General features: G+C 45.1%; 1 protein-coding gene across 2 annotated transcripts in view; it reads right to left on the bottom strand.

Annotated features, from left to right (window-relative positions):
* Positions 1-6,074: 6,074 nt before the first annotated feature.
* dera (deoxyribose-phosphate aldolase (putative)) overlaps positions 6,075-17,819 on the bottom strand; it is a 32,841-nt gene continuing 21,096 nt past the window's right edge. The window contains exons 9-10 of one of the 2 annotated variants that reach the window (XM_056276493.1): positions 7,170-7,319; positions 6,075-6,886 (exon numbers count right to left, since the gene is read on the bottom strand). In XM_056276493.1, the coding sequence (XP_056132468.1) occupies positions 6,830-6,886; positions 7,170-7,319 (207 nt within the window). In that variant the 3' untranslated portion in view covers positions 6,075-6,829. The remainder of the gene's footprint in view (positions 6,887-7,169; positions 7,320-17,819) is intronic. The other variant, XM_056276494.1, reaches the window with a different exon arrangement.

The following is a 17,819-nucleotide window of genomic DNA, read 5'->3' as shown; positions in this document are numbered from 1 at the left end:
CATGGAAAATCTGTGGACAACAGTCCTTTCTGAGATGATAAGCCAATTTTGATTCTCTAGGAATGGACTTCAGAGCTGCACTCATCCTCCTGCCATCTATTTTCAAGGAGAGTATGGATGTTCACATCACCATGGGAGAGGTATGCATCTCTAGAAACTTAAGCCACTTCATGATAAAAATAACACAATTACACACATGATCTTTTTATTCATATTTTGTCTTCAACCTTGAGTACCAACCCAAAAACAAGAACACTCTGACCTTTCTTCAGCGATGTATAGCCAACTTGCACGAGAAGGGTGACCGTCCTCTGTCGATAAGTGTTACCAGAGTTATCAACCAGATCTACTGAAATGCCTCGTTTACAGTCTCAGGTCCACCAGTGCCCCAATTGTAAAAAAAAGACTTTCACTCTCATTAAGTTGATCCAACATGTGGGTCTTGCTCATGCCCACGAGGCAGGCTTCTCAATCACTTGTGGACTCAATGACTGTCAATCCACTTTTTCTAACTACCCATCTTTCAGATGTCATGTTTATAGAAAACATAGAGCTTGCATTTTACCTCCTGCTAGTGACGGGGCTAGTGAGGAGCCTGGTAGTGATAACTTTGCCTCTGAAGATGATGATGATGATGATATGTCTGATTATAATGCAGATGCAGATGTTCAATCCCCCTCTAGTATGGAAGCCCTGTTATCCAACTTCAAAGCAAATCTTTGTAGCTTCATCCTAAAATGCAGAGAAAAAAACAATTTACCTGAATCTGTTCAACAAGAGATACTGAATGATGTCAACTTTTTATTTTGTTTCTTTAAGGAGAATTACGATGCATTTTTATCTTATCATCTAAAAGAAAATGGCTTTGATGTTGAGGGATGTCCTGAACTTAAGCAGGTTTTGGAGTCGAATGATTTTTTTGAGGAAGCGTCAAAAGATTTCTCTTCTCACTTCAAATTGAAAGAGTACTGCAAGTCAAGATTAGACTTGACTGAACCAGTTCAATACACTTTGAGAGGTTCCACAGGTCATAAAATAGGTAGCTTCTCCTATGTTCCCATTTCACAAGTCTTAAGAAAATATTGTTCCCATGAGGATGTGTGGGATGACAGTATCTGAAAAGACAAAAGATGAACAGGTCTTCACAGACTTTACTGATGGAGCGTACTATAAGGAGCCTCCTGTCTTTAGAGATTATCCAAATGCATTGAGACTGCATTTTTATGAGGACGAATTTGAGGTAGTAAACCCTTTGGGTTCAAAGAAGACGAAACACAAACTCTGCGCCTTCTACTATACTGTAGGTAATGTACATGGAAGATATAGGTCTCAAGTGAACCATATTCATTTAGCATTACTGGTGCGCTATCGCTTTATAAAGCAATGTGGTTTAGAAGTTATCCTCAAGCCACTGCTGGATGACCTCAAAGTACTCTCAACGGATGGATTCAGTCTCACCGTTGGTGGGGTTGAACAGAATGTCCATGCGGCTCTAGCTACCTTTTCTGGGGATAATCTTTCAGCTCACATGATTGGTGGGTTCAGTATGTCAATTAGCTCAGGAAGAGTTTGTAGACACTGTATGGGAACATATACAGATATAAAAGAGAAATTTCAGGAAAATAATTATGTTTTAAGAACATCTGAGGTTCACCAGTATCACCTGGAATGTATCCAGCAAAATCCTGCCAGTAAAGCAACTTATGGGGTAGACTCTAGTTGTCCATTTGATGTGCTTCCCTATTTTGATGTTACTAAGTCCTTTCCTCCAGACGTAATGCATGACATGTTGGAAGGTGTCATACCTTTAGTTTTGAAACTAGTTCTGTGCCAGGCTCATAGAGAGAAACATATTAGCATTCAAGAAGTAAACGAAGAGCTGCAGAGAATAACAATAGGTCAAAATGATAGAGTGAATAAGCCGGTACAGTTGTCTGAAAAACTATTACAAAAAGGAAGCATTGTGGGCTCAGCATCTCAAAAATGGTGTCTTTTTAGAATACTTCCTTTTTTGACCGCACACCGTATTCCTCCAGAGAATCCATATTGGCATGTGTACCTGTTGTGTAGAGAAATTGTAGGTATTGTTCTTGCTCCAACGGTGAGAAGAGAGAACCTTCGTCTCTTGGATATACTTGTCCAAGACTTTTTGACTCGGTTGAAAGCTGTATTTGGTGATGTTATTACTCCGAAGTGCCATTATCTAATACATTATTCTAAATTAATCTCAATGTTTGGGCCTCTTAGTCCTCTCTGGTGCATGAGATATGAAGGCAAGCACCAATATTTTAAGAATATTGCAAGTAGTTGCCATAATTTTATCAATATAGCTTCCACACTGAGCAACCGTCACCAGTTAAAACAATGTTGGGAGTTTTCTGCAAGTAATTTTTTGGATGATTTTGAGAAGGTACCAGGACGCAGTACTAGCACTCCATTTTCTTCCTTACCACGTACTCTTCAGTATGCTCTAGAACAATATTTGACTGATGCTTCTTTTAGTGAAGATAAGCTTCTTCAAAGGGTTTCAGAAGTAACCATTAACAATGTAAAGTATGCTACGCAAGATGTTTTTATTGTCGATCTCTTACATGGCGAGAGAATCCCTTTTTTTCTGATAAAATATATATGCAATGTTGACGCTACGTGGGTGTTGTGCGGGAAACTGCTATTTCCTGAGAACTTCAACCAACACTTTTGGGCATTTTCTGTTAAGTTCGACCAGGACTGGACTGTGTTAAAGCCTGGGGACGAGTTTGATTTTAAAGCCCTTGACATGTATACCGTAGATGGGGATGTATTTGTTGCAATGAGATACTGTGTTTGAAATAACGCTACAAATATTTTCATACTGATTTGACGTTATCTTGAGAGCTATGAGATTTTGTTTCATTTTTTGCTTTTTCCCCTCCCAGGGATCAAAATTAGTAGTGTTATAGTTATCATAGAGTTATCACCTCCTACTCTCCTCCCCTCCTACTCTCTCCTCCTCCTACTCTCTCCTCCCCTCCTACTCTTTCCTCCTCTCTCCTCCTACTCTCCCCTCCCCCTCCTGAATATGACGTCGAGATAAACGAACACGAAAGCAAGGTCACGCAACACCGAGTCCATCAGCCTCTGAAAGGTTTGCGCTGCCCTCTTCAAGCCGAAAGGCATGCGCATGAACTCAAAAAGCCCAAATGGGGTGATCATTGCGGTCTTGGGCACATCCTCTGCGCGCACGGGAACTTGATGATAGCCGCGCACCAGGTCCACCTTAGAGAAAATAGTGGTACCTGCCAGGCGTATGGAAAAGTCCTGTATGTTTGGGATGGGATAGTGGTCATTGGCGGTGACGTTGTTCAGGCGGCGAAAGTCACCGCAAGGCCGCCACGATCCCATCCGCCTTGGGCACCTTGTGAAGCGGCGAGGCCCTCGGGCTGTTGGAACGCCTCACTATACCCAGACGCTCCATGATGGCGAACTCCTCCTTAGCTGTAGCCCATTTTACCGCGTCGAGGCGCCGCGCAAAAACTGGCGGTCCCAGAGTGGGAATGAAATGTTCTACCCCGTGTTTAGTAACCGCGGTGGAAAAGGCAGGCGTAGTCATCGATGGAGAATCCGCATGCAAACGCTGAAAAACATCACCTGATGCTAAAAGGTAGCGTGTGTTAACGGCCCGGCTCCCCCTGTCTCGCACGGAACAGTGGCGAAAGACACAGCATCAATTAAACGGCGGTTTGCAACATCAACCAGCAGACCATTAGCACACAGAAAATCCGCGCCGATAATAGGAACCGTAATGGCGGCGACTACAAAGTCCCATTCAAAATGGCGTCCGTGGAAACAAACAGTCACCAACCTTGTGCCAAATAGTCCATGGGCCAGAGCCCAAAATTTCCTATTTCGGTACACTCAAGGTGGCAAAACTTACTTATAATTTTTGAAAGGATCCATGTCTGTAGATGATATTTTGGTATGATAACCATTCCCGAGTGGCAGCTGTATCACAGTTATCAGCTCATGAAGTTAACCACCCCCTAAAGTAAATTGCATTTTAGACGCTGGTGCATATCCTGGTTTAGCCTCATGGTCAGGACATTTTTCAATGTTCTATAATATTGTCTTTGGTATCATTTTAAAGGGGACCTTCTTAGCTTTCATTCAAGCCCTGTTGTGGATATTTCTCACAAATATAGAGGTCACTTGAGCTCTTCAACCCGTCAATAACACACATCTTTCTGCAATGTTCGCCTAAACTATATAATTTCTTTTAGCCCTGTGGCATCTAGGAATATCAGGGACACAAAACACAAAAACTGGAATACTCACAGGACTGTAAAGATTCAGGAAATGTATAATATACCCATACTATTTCATTGTGTGAGGTGATTGTGAACCTTAAATTAGAAGGGCATTATTACTAAGAAACTAACTAGACCAAAGCCAGTTAGTCCATGGGTCAGACCAGATATCGATATCACCCAAGGTGACACAACTTCACTGGTGCCATTTTATTTGGTACTCTAACAGAAGTAAAATAATACATGATAACCTTTCCAAATGAGCAGCTATTTCATTTTTCTTTCAGGAAACCTGTTTCTGTGCCTCTCACGATTGTGTATTTGCCCAGATTTTTACAAATATAGCATTTCAATTCGGGGTCACCAATGTGGCAGGATGAGGAAAAACACAGCAGACAAAGGCGAGTTTAAACTTTATCCCTCAGCTCCAAAACCAAACTACAATAGGAACAACCCTGCACCAGAGAGCCCGGGAACGTAAACCACGCCCCCAGCTCACAGCCCTGCTGGGTGAGAGGCATAGCCCCTAGTGTCCGCCACACGTAATTGTATCCGCATCGAGATGCTGCGCTTTTTCCTTTTTTTTGCTATTGCCCCACTTGTCAAAGGACTTGAAGTCTAGTGGGTATACGTAATACTCCCAGGTGGATTGAATGCCTATGAAGACTGTAGACCTATGCAAGTACTAGAAAAAAACATGTTGATGTATGATATTAAGGTGCTGGAGTGGAATTGTGAAAATTGCCATCCAGAGTGGGGGTAGTGTTACAGGAGCAGCATAGCAACAGTGTAGTCCCTTAAGAGAATAGGGAGTGTGTAGTGTTGTGACGTAGCATGTACGAGTGGTGGAGCGAGGGAGAGGGAGAGCGGCGTGTGTGTGAATCTAGTCGAGGGTCGGTGCGAACATGAATGGAGCAGTGCAGCGACAGCAGGAATTAATGTTAGCAAGTTAATAAGAGAGCAAATACATTTTACGAAAGAAGCCATGGTACCACCATATTAAATACAGCATATTTCTCAGGGCCAGCGCGGTGTCCCTGTGTGTGTCTTTACGACCGCCGTGTGAGTAAAGTGGGTCATTGATCCCGAAGCGAGTTACCAAACGACACTTCGGCCCTGGAGGAAATACTCCCCTGTGCTCCTCGACTACGGTCTGGGGGCTGAGAGCAGGAAAGATCAACACTAGCCTGCCCCGATTACGCGTCCTGTCAGACCACCCTCCGTGTTTCCTCCTCGGGCGCAGCTCCAGGCAGCGGCCGTGGTCCCTGTGGCAACCGGACGAAGCAGACTAAGCCCTTCCGGCTGATCCAGCGCCAGCTCTCCCAGCCACACGACGACATCAAAACACCACAGTCAACGCCAGGTGAGCCACCAACAGACCGCCCTCAGTGTTATTGGAACTGCCGGTCTGCATTGGCTAGCAGTTAGCTTAGCCTGGCCCGCTTCTGTGTCCTGTCAGACTGCTGTTGGTGTTACCTCCTCGGTTGCAGCGCCGGGTAAAGCCATGGTCCCTGGGCCCACAGCACAGCAGACCAAGCTCTCACAGCCGATCCAGTGCCAGCTCTCCCAGCCAACAAACGAAGACAAAAACTTGGACGCAGACGTGGGCAAAGACACTGCATCGACGGTACTGGCTGAGGCTGCCGCAAATGTGAATTCGCGCCACCATCTTCCCACACCGGAAGCATTAACCCAAAGATAATATGTAGAACCAGGATGTAATAAGTAATTCACAGCCATATATTTAGTGAATAGCAACTAACCAAAGAAAGCTGAGCCCAAATATAATTGGCAAAAGCAATTTATTAATTCTGAAACTATTTTAACATGTTTGATTCCTGAGGCACGAAAACAACTTTTTAAATATTCTTATTCTGTATAATTGTCAATCAAATTTTTCTTTCTTTACCGAGGTAAAACTGATATAAATGCATGTCCTTCGTATTGACTCACAAACTTTGTAAAGTCTAGTAGACGTCTGTATGCATATCGGGTAGGCAACCACAGTTCTTCAACAATAGGCTGGGCAACCAGGATTCTTCAACAATAGGCTGGGCAACCAGGGTTCTTCAACCATAGGCTGGGCAACCAGGGTTCATCAACAATAGTTTGGGCAACCAGGGTTCTTCAACCATAGGCTGGGCAACCACAGTTCTTCAACCATAGGCTGGGCAACCAGGGTTCTTCAACAATAGTTTGGGCAACCAGGGTTCTTCAACAATAGGCTGGGCATCCAGGGTTCTTCAACAATAGGCTGGGCAACGAGAGTTCTTCAAGTCGCCTTAATGGGTCACAACAGTCCATGAAGATGACTTAATGGCTCGCAACAGTCCATGAGGATGATGTAATGGGTCACAACAGTTCACAAGGATGATGTAATGGGTCACAACAGTCCATGAGGACGAGTTGTTCCCCGTTTGATACTTGAGGCTTCAGAAGGAATGCAACTCTTGAGGCTTTGAGGATTGTGTGAGCAACACTGAGCAGTGATGAGCTTCTGTTGTTTGAGATTCACACTGGTCAGTGTTGCTGCTGTCTGCTTGATTTCATGCCATTGGGAGCTCATGATAGGCTGCATATTGTCCTGTCACATGATGATAAATCTGTGGGAACAACAACAAAAAACACGAGTGAATAAAATTTTGTTACACATCTAAATTACCTTGACACTAATGAAAAAGAGGTCTAGTTTGAACTGTTGATAGGTCAGAGGCACCATTACACCACACCAAGCAATCACTGCTCATGAGGCCTTACAAGATTTCAGCAGTATTAACGACAAAAAGGTTGCTGCGTTTAATCATCGCAACAGCAGCACTAAAAGGGCTCTTCTGCTTTGCTCACGCTCCATGTTGTTGTGTGTGTGAACTGTGTCGACTTCCCCACCTGTCGCTCAATGTCTGCCAGCAAGCTGCTGGCCCCCAAGCGGAAGAGGTGTGGGCTGAGCCATTCATTGCCCAGCTCCTCCTTCACCAGGGTGAGCCAAACCAGGGCCTCCTTGGCTGTACGAATCCCCCCCGCAGGTTTAAATCCCACCTAGAGAAGAACACACATGGCTTTTTCGGTGAAACAAAAGCTTCACACACTAAAGTCGAATGTGACTCGGGCAACAATGGATCACCTGGTTTAGAATGAGTCAATTATCATTTTCTTCATACCCTGTTAGCTATAAGTTCTATAGCAATTGTGATTGCTAATAGAACAACATTAAACGTTTTTAATCCCATAAGCAACAACAAAAAACCTTACAGAAAGTTCTGCGTTACTCGGTGTGAAGCAGCCAACAGCCACCTGATCTGCCACATTCCCCCGCTGCTCGTGTGCATACTCTCCAGAAACACTGTTAAATACCCACTAAGAGATCACTGATGAAAAGGTAAATACACTTCTTAATGAACCTAAAACCCTGAAACAAAAAAAAACACGAAATGTGCTCCATCATCCAACGCTGACTGGATAACTGGAGATAAAAAATGTGTCCAATAAACCAAATATGGTGTCACAGCACAGCGGCATCTGCTTGTGTGTGTGCGTGTGTGTGTGTGTGTGTGTGTGTGTGTGTGTGTGTGTGTGTGAAGTCAGTTTAAACTGTGTTTGTTAATGTTATGGTATTTATTTGGAATGTTATACATATTTAAGTCGTGTTTTACTGTACCATATGCACATAGCTGCACTGTAAGGGATCATTTTGTATGTTTTTTTTGTTTGCAATGCTGAATGCCACCGTTTAAATTGTTTTGACTTTAAACCTGTTGGTTGCTTTAAGTACTGCAGTACCTTTTTTTGTTTGTTTGTTTTGTAGTGTTTGAATAAAGGGTGGCAGTCTTTCATAACCAACTGTTGTTGTGGACTACACACTGGGGAAGTACTTGTTTGCGCTCCCATTTGAGTGAGATGTTTTTAGGTGGGTAATTGGCTATCATAAGCAAAGTGCTTCCATGTATTTTATTATTATTGTTCTTATTGTTCTTCTTCTAGTTATTATCATTTGTACATGCAGGTGGCTGGCATGACAGAGGAAGGTGCAGAGGACAGGAAGAGATGGAAACATGATCCACTGTGGCGCCCCCTAACGGGAGCAGCTGAAAGTAGTAGTAGTAGTAGTAGTAGTAGTACAAATGTAAAACAAAATATCAGATTTATATCGGTATCAGCAGACAGCCAAAGCTGTGGTGTCGGTTGTGAAAAATAGGTTTCGGGACATCTCTAAGTGGAACTGCAATTATTAAGGTTTTAAATGACATTTGTGTAAACAGCAACTCTGGGAAAACACTGTCTCCATGTTACTTGATCTTATTGCTGCTTTTGACACTGTCGGCCACATACCACTGCTACACAGACTGGACACACGGGTTGGGATTTCTGGAAGTGTGCTAAATTGGCTCAAATTTTACAAGACCTGGACTACTTTGTTTCAATTAGTGCTGACCACAAGACAATGACTTGCAGGGTCCATCAAGGCTCAATATCCTGGCCAGTACTATTCAATATCCTGGCCAGTACTATTCAATATCCTGGCCAGTACTATTCAATATTCTGGCCAGTACTATTCAATATCCTGGCTAGTACTATTCAATATTCTGGTCAGTACTATTCAATGTTCTGGCCAGTACTATTCAATATTCTGGCCAGTGCTATTCATCCTTCACGTGCTCCCGTAAGATCACGCTGTGTCACAATTAAGTCTCTTAACATGACTATGCAGATGACACTCATATATATGTGTGTGTGTGTGTGTGTGTGTGTGTGTGTGTGTATATATATATATATATGTATGTATGTATATGTATGTATATGTATATATACAGCTCTCTCGCTGAGTGACTGGAGCAAATTAATTACTGGATATCCCATATTTTTTTTCCAAATAAACAAAGATCAAACTGAGACCATTGTCTTTGCCCCCAGGAAAGAGGATAAAAGTTCTTCCTCACCTTGGATACCTGTCAATCAAGACTACAAGCCAAGCCCAAAATCTGGGAGTAATATAGATTATTATTTTGTAGTTATTATGGGAACTTGATACATGCGTAAAGACAGCAACAAAGCTGACGTATTACCATCTTAAAAACATAGCAGGAATAACAGGATAAATTAGATTTGCCCCAAGTGTGGGCTCATTTAAATCCAGGTTAAAACTTTCATGTTCACCACTGGATTTCACTAAATAATCACCAACTGTTTGATTATTACATTCTTATTAGCCTTTAATTTCTTTTTTTAATCTTTATCTTATTCTTTCAATATTCTTCTTGTTGTGTTATTGGTCTTTATCTTGTTCTGTATCTCTTTATTCGTGTCTTTATACTACGCCCTTATGTAAAGCACGTTGAATGCAATATGTGTACGAAATGTGCTACAGCCCACAGCGGTGTAACACAACGACAAAAACACATCCAAACTACAAGAATCCATATATACTACTACTACTACTGCTACTACTTTCGGCTGCTCCCATTAGGGGTCGCCACAGCGGACCATCTGTTTCCATCTCTTCCTGTCCTCTGCATCTTCCTCTGTCACACCAGCCACTTGCATGTCCTCCCTCACCACATCCATAAACCTCCTCTTTGGCCTTCCTCCTCGCCTCTTCCCTGGCAGCTCAATATTCAGCATCCTTCTCCCCATATTTATTTTTCCAAATAAACAAAGATCAAACTGAGACCATTGTCTTTGCCCCCAGGAAAGAGGATAAAAGTTCTTGCTCACCTTGGATACCTGTCAATCAAGACTACAAGCCAAGCCCAAAATCTGGGAGTAATATAGATTATTATTTTGTAGTTATTATGGGAACTTGATACATGCGTAAAGACAGCAACAAAGCTGACGTATTACCATCTTAAAAACATAGCAGGAATAACAGGATAAATTAGATTTGCCCCAAGTGTGGGCTCATTTAAATCCAGGTTAAAACTTTCATGTTCACCACTGGATTTCACTAAATAATCACCAACTGTTTGATTATTACATTCTTATTAGCCTTTAATTTCTTTTTTTAATCTTTATCTTATTCTTTCAATATTCTTCTTGTTGTGTTATTGGTCTTTATCTTGTTCTGTATCTCTTTATTCGTGTCTTTATACTACGCCCTTATGTAAAGCACGTTGAATGCAATATGTGTATGAAATGTGCTACAGCCCACAGCGGTGCAACACAACGACAAAAACACATCCAAACTACAAGAATCCATATATACTACTACTACTACTGCTACTACTTTCGGCTGCTCCCATTAGGGGTCGCCACAGCGGACCATCTGTTTCCATCTCTTCCTGTCCTCTGCATCTTCCTCTGTCACACCAGCCACTTGCATGTCCTCCCTCACCACATCCATAAACCTCCTCTTTGGCCTTCCTCCTCGCCTCTTCCCTGGCAGCTCAATATTCAGCATCCTTCTCCCCATATATCCAGCATCTCTCCTCCACACATGTCCAAACCATCTCAATATACCCAGCATCTCTCCTCCACACATGTCCAAACCATCTCAATCTTGTCTCTCTTGCTTTGTCTCCAAACCGTCCAACCTGAGCTGTCCCTCTAATATACTCATTCCTAATCCTGTCCTTCTTCATCACTACCAATGAAAATCTTATCATCTTCAACTCTGCCACCTCCAGCTCTGCCTCCTGTCTTTTCATCAGTGCCACTGTCTCCAAACCATATAACATAGCTGGTCTCACAACCATCTTGTAAACCTTCCCTTTAACTCTTGCTGGTCCTTCTGTCGCAAATCACTCCTGACACTCTTCTCCACCCACTCCACCCTGCCTGCACTCTCTTCTTCACCTCTCTTCTGCACTCCCCGTTACTTTGGATAGTTGGCCCCAAGTATTTAAACTCATATGCCTTTGTCACCTCTACTCCTTTCATCCTGACCATTCCACTGTCCTCCCTCTCATTCACGCATAGGTATTCCATCTTGCTCCTACTGACTTTCATTCCTCTTCTCTCCAGTGCATACCTCCACCTCTCCAGGCTCTCCTCCACCTGCATCCTACTCTCGCTACAGATCACAATGTCATCCGCGAACATCATCGTCCACGGAGACTCCTGCCTGATCTCATCCGTCAACCTGTCCATCACCATTGCAAACAAGAAAGGGCTCAGAGCCGATCCTTGATGTAATCCCACCTCCACCTTCAACCCATCTGTCATTCCAACTGCACACCTCACCACTGTCACACTTCCCTCATACATATCCTGCACCACTCCTACATATTTCTCTGCAACTCCTAACTTCCTCATACAATACCACACCTCTTCTCTAGGCATTCTGTCAAATGCTTTCTCTAAATCTACAACGACACAATGCAACTCTTTCTGGCCTTCTCTATACTTCTGCACATCGCCCTTGTTCTTGAAAATCGGTACCAGTATGCTTCCTCTCCACTCCTCAGGCATCCTCTCACTTTCCAAGATTGTGTTAAACAATCTTGTTTAGTACCTCACTGCCATCTCTCCTAAACACCTCCATGCCTCCACAGGTATGTCATCAGGACCAACTGCCTTTCCACTCTTCATCCTCTTCATAGCTGCCCTCACTTCCTCCTTGCTAATCCACCACACTTCCTGATTCACTATCCCCACATCATCCAACCCTCTCTTTCTCTCATTTTCTTCATTCATCAGCCCCAAAAAGTACTCCTTCCACCTTCTCAGCACACTCTCCTTGCTTGTCAGCACATTTCCATTTCTATCCTTGATTGCCCTAACTTGTTGCACATCCTTTGCAGCTCGGTCTCTCTGTCTAGCCAATCGGTACAAGTCCTTTTCTCCTTCCTTAGTGTCTAACCTGTCATACAACTCACCATACACATTTGCCTTTGCCTTTGCCACCTCTCTCTTTACTTTACACTGCATCTCCTTGTAGTCCTGTCTACTTTCTTCATCTCTTTGACTATCCCACTTCTAAGCCAACCTCTTCCTCTGTATACTTTGCTGTACTTCCTCATTCCACCACCAAGTCTCATTGTCTTCCTTCCTCTGTCCTGATGACACACCAAGTACCTTCCTAGCTGTCTCCCTCACTATTTCTGCAGTGGTTGTCCAGCCATCTGGTAACTCTTCACTACCACCCAGTGCCTGTCTTAACTCCTGCCTGAACTCCACACAACAGTCTTCCTTCTTCAACTTCCACCATTTGAGCTTCAGCTCTTCCTTCACTCTCTTCTTCTTCTTGGTCTCCAAAGTCATCCTACAGACCACCATCCGATGCTGCCTAGCTACGTTCTCCCGTCACCACCTGGCAGTCTCCAATCCCTTTTAGATCGAGCCTTCTACATAAGATATAGTTCACCTGTGTGCACGTTCCTCCACTCTTGTATGTCACCCTGTGTTCCTCCCTCTTCTTGAAATATGTATTCACCACAGCCATTTCCATCCTTTTTACAAAATCCACCACCATCAGTCCTTCCACATTTCTCTCCTTGACTCCATACCTACCCATCACCTCTGTTCCCTTCACCAACATGTCCATTGAAGTCTGCTTCAATCACCACTCTCTCCTCCTTGGGTACCCTCTCCACCACTTCATCCAACTCACTCCAGAATTCTTCTTTCTCTTCCATCTCACACCCAACTTGCGGGGCATATGCGCTGATAACATTCATCATCACACCTGCTCTTCACCTCCAGCACGCTCTTGACATACTCTTCCTTCAGAATTACCCCTACCCCATTTCTCCTCCAATTCGCACCATGGTAGAAGAGTTTGAACCCACTGCCGACGCTCCTGGCCTTACTCCCCTTCCACCTGGTCTCTTGCACACACAGTATGCCTACCTTCCTTCTCTCCATCATATCAGCCAGCTCTCTCCCTTTACCAGTCATAGTGCCAACATTCAAAGTTCTGACTCTAACCTCCACACGCCTACCCTTCCTCCTCTCCCGCTGCTTCTGGACATGCCTTCCCCCTCTCCTTCTCCTTTGCCCAGCAGTAGCATAGTTTCAACCGGCACCCTGCTGGTTAACAGTACCGGTGGCGGTCCTCAACCGATCCAGTATGTAAATCTTATTTATGATCCGCATATTTGATTTGGCAAGGATTTTACACCAGATGCCTTTCTTGACACAACCCTCCTCATATATCCGGGCTTGGGACCGGCACTGAGAATGCGCATGCTCAGTGGCTGGGTTGAGACAAGAACACATATATCCAAACTACAAAAAAACTACAAAAACACAGATATCCAACATATAAAAAAAGAAGAAGAATAAATTCACTGTCCAAGAGAGCGAACACCAGGATGACTGTCGGACTGCTGGTCTGCATGGGCTAGCAGTTAGCTTAGCCTGTCCCGCTTCCATGTCCTTTCAGACCGTCCTTGGTGTTTCCTCCTCGGGTGCAGTTCCAGGCAGGGCCAGTGTCCCTGGGCCCACGGGACGCAGCACACCAGGCTCCCCCAGCCGATCCAACACCAGCTCTCTCAGCCAGAAACCTTCGACACACCTCCCCACACTCCACATGATGACACCAAAAACACAGTCAAGGCTAGGCGAGGTCGCCGCCAGACTGCATTCAGTGTTATTGGAACTGCCAGTCTGCATGGGCTAGCACTTAGCTTAGTCTGCCACGCTTCCGCATCCTATCAGACCGCCCTTGGTGTTTCCTCCTCGGATGCAGCTCCATGCCAGGCCGTGGTCCCTGGCTCACAGGACGCGGCAAACCAAGCTCTACCAGCCGAACCAGCATCAGCTCTCCCAGTCATCAAATGAAAAGAAAACTTACACACAGATGCGAAAAAAGTCACTGCATGGACGGTACTGCATGAGGCCACCACAAATGTAAATTCGTGCTGCCATCTTCCCACACTGAAGTTTTTTTTTTCCCCCTTTTTCTCCACAATTATATCTGGCCAATTACCCCACTCTTCTGAGCCGTCCCAGTCGCTGCTCCACCCCCTCTGCTGAGCCGGGGAGGGCTGCAGACAACCACATGTCTCCTCCGATACATGTGGAGTCGCCAGACGCTTCTTTTCACCTGACAGTGAGGAGTTTCACCAGGAGGACGTAGTGCGTGGGAGGATCACGCTATTCCTCCCAGTTCCCTCTCCCCCCTCTGAATAGGTGCCCGGACAGACCAGAGGAGGCGCTAGTGCAGTGACAAGGACACATATCCACATCCAGCTTCTCACCCGCAGACACGGCCAATTGTTTCTGTAGGGACGCCCGACCAAGCCGGAGGTAACACAGGGATTCAAACCGGCGATACCCGTGTTGGTAGGCAACGGAATAGACCTCTACGCTACCTGGATGCCCTGAAATTATAATTTCTGATGTGTGTCTTTAGTTTTGCTTTTAGCACCTAATGTTATTGGACCACTGGCCTGCATGTGCTGGCTCTCATCATATTGTGTAGCGTGCTACACATCATGCAACATAGTTTGCAGAGTGTGTTTTTCTGCTCGGTGACAGTTTCTAAACCTGAACCATGTCCCCAAATGGGAAGGGGCACCCTGTATAGAAACAAGTTCTTGTCCCTCATCTTGAGCTGGCATCCTGCTCTTCATTTAAAACTTCACACTCCTCCACGTCACCCTCACACCACAAATCACGTACAGCACTTCTGCACAAAGCATGTGAAGCCAATAACGCTGTAAAGCAGTCCTGCCCCTACTCTGAGACATCCCATCAGACATAAAGGGCCTGTCCCATTAGCCACACCTGAACACTCGGCACTTAGCACACGTTTGCACAGTTTACACACACAAATGTGTTCCGCTTGTCTGAACAGCAGCAGTACAGGTGCACTGGATGTACACTTTATCTACTCTTAATCCAGACTGCGCACACATCTGGATCCCCAGATGAATGCAGCTGTCCAAACTGCATGACAAACCACCAACAACACAGCCAAAATAAACTGCGACATTTTGTGCGCAGTGGAGTGTTCAGCTTAAGTGCACCGAGCAGTCCGAACACAGGGGGACTTGTAGATGTGATATGAACTCCACAACTTCAGATGTTTAATTGTCTCCCCACACATGCTCTCACTATCTCTCTCTCTCACACACACACACACACACACACACACACGACCCGTGTTGTCTATTAGGTTTACACATCAACTCCAGAACAGTAACCCAGCCACTGAGGATGCACAAGCCAGTGCATCCTTAGTGCTGGTCCCAAGCCCGGACAAATGGGGAGGGTTGCGTCAGGAAGGGCATCCGGCGTAAAATCTTTGCCAAATCAAATATGCGGATCATAAATAAGACTTGCATACCGGATCAGTCGAGGCCCGGGTTACCAACGACCGCCACCGGTACTGTTAACCAGCAGGGTGTCGGTGGAAACTATGCTACTGTTGGGCGAAGGAGAAGGAGAGGGGGAAAGCATGTCCAGAGGCAGCTAGAGAGGAGGAAGGGTAGGCATGTGGAGGTGAGAGTTGGAACTTTGAATGTTGGCACTATGACTGGTAAAGGGAGAGAGCTGGCTGACATGATGGAAAGAAGAACGGTAGGCATACTGTGTGTGCAAGAGACCAGGTGGAAGGGGAGTAAGGCCAGGAGTATCGGAGGTGGGTTCAAACTCCTCTACCATGGTGTGAATGGGAGGAGTAATGGGGTAGGGGTAATTCTGAAGGAAGAGTATGTCAAGAGCGTGCTGGAGGTGAAGAGAGTGTCAGACAGAGTGATGAGTATGAAGCTAGAAATTGAAGGTTTATTGCTGAATGTTATCAGCGCATATGCCCCGCAAGTTGGGTGTGAGATGGATGAAAAAGAAGAATTCTGGAATGAGTTGGACGACATGGTGGAGAGGGTACCCAAGGAGGAGAGAGTGGTGATTGGAGCGGACTTCAATGGACATGTTGGTGAAGGGAACAGAGGTGATGAGGAGGTGATGGGAAGGTATGGAGTCAAGAAGAGAAATGTGGAAGGACAGATGGTGGTCAATTTTGCGAAAAGGATGGAAATGGCTGTGGTGAATACATATTTCAAGAAGAGGGAGGAACACAGGGTGACGTACAAGAGTGGAGGAAAGTGCACACAGGTGGACTATATCTTATGTAGAAGGCGCCATCTAAAAGGGATTGGAGACTGCAAGGTGGTGACAGGGGAGAGCGTAGCTAGGCAGCATCGGATGGTGGTCTGTAGGATGACTTTGGAGACCACGAAGAGGAAGCGAGTGAAGACACAGCCGAAGCTCAAATGGTGGAAGTTGAAGAAGGAAGACTGTTGTGTGGAATTCAGGCAGGAGTTAAGACAGGCACTGGGTGGTAGTGAAGAGTTGCCAGATGGCTGGAAAACCACTGCAGAAATAGTGAGGGAGACAGCTAGGAAGGTACTTGATGTGTCATCAGGACAGAGGAAGGAAGACAAGGAGACTTGGTGGTGGAATGAGGAAGTACAGCAAATTATACAGAGGAAAAGGTTGGCAAAGAAGAAGTGGGATAGTAAGAGAGATGAAGAAAGTAGACAGGAGTACAAGGAGATGCAGCGTAAAGCAAAGAGAGAGGTGGCAAAGGCAAAGGAAAAGGCGTATGGTGAGTTGTATGACAGATTAGACACTAAGGAAGGAGAAAAGGACTTGTACCGATTGGCTAGACAGAGGGACCAAGCTGCAAAGGATGTGCAGCAAGTTAGGGCGATCAAGGATAGAGATGGAAATGTGCTGACAAGCGAGGAGAGTGTGCTAAGAAGGTGGAAGGAATACTTTGAGGGGCTGATGAATGAAGAAAATGAGAGAGAGAGAAGGTTGGATGATGTAGGGAGAGTGAATCAGGAAGTTCAGCGGATTAGCAAGGAGGAAGTGAGGGCAGCTATGAAGAGGATGAAGAGTGGAAAGGCAGTTGGTCCTGATGACATACCTGTGGAGGCATGGAGATGTTTAGGAGAGATGGCAGTGGAGTTTTTAACTAGATTGTTTAACGCAATCCTGGAAAGTGAGAGGATGCCTGAGGAGTGGAGAAGAAGCATACTGGTACCGATTTTCAAGAACAAGGGCGATGTGCAGAACTGTAACAACTACAAAGGTATAAAGTAGAGATTTGGGAAAGAGTAATAGAAGCTAGGTTAAGAGGAGAGGTGACGATCAGCGAGCAGCAGTATGGTTTCATGCCACGAAAGAGCACCACAGATGCGATGTTTGCTTTGAGAATGTTGATTGAGAAGTATAGAGAAGGCCAGAAAGAGTTGCATTGGGTCTTTGTAGATTTAGAGAAAGCTTATGACAGAGTGCCGAGAGAGTAGGTGTGGTATTGTATGAGGAAGTCAGGAGTTGCAGAGAAGTATGTAGGAGTGGTGCAGGATACGTATGAGGGAAGTGTGACAATGGCGAGGTGTGCGGTTGGAATGACAGATGGGTTCAAGGTGGAGGTGGGATTACATCAAGGATCGGCTCTTAGCCCTTTCTTGTTTGCAATAGTGATGGACAGGTTGACGGACAAGATCAGGCAGGAGTCTCCGTGGACGATGATGTTCGCGGATGACATTGTGATCTGTAGCGAGCGTAGGGTGCAGGTTGAGGAGAGCCTGGAGAGGTGGAGGTATACCTATGCGTGAATGAGAGAGAGGACAGTGGAATGGTCAGGATGCA

This window comes from Lampris incognitus, chromosome 3, assembly GCF_029633865.1.
Source record: "Lampris incognitus isolate fLamInc1 chromosome 3, fLamInc1.hap2, whole genome shotgun sequence".
NCBI lineage: Eukaryota > Metazoa > Chordata > Actinopteri > Lampriformes > Lampridae > Lampris > Lampris incognitus.
The sequence above is the reverse complement of the archived record's forward strand: the minus strand, read 5'-3'. Positions and strand labels throughout refer to the sequence as shown.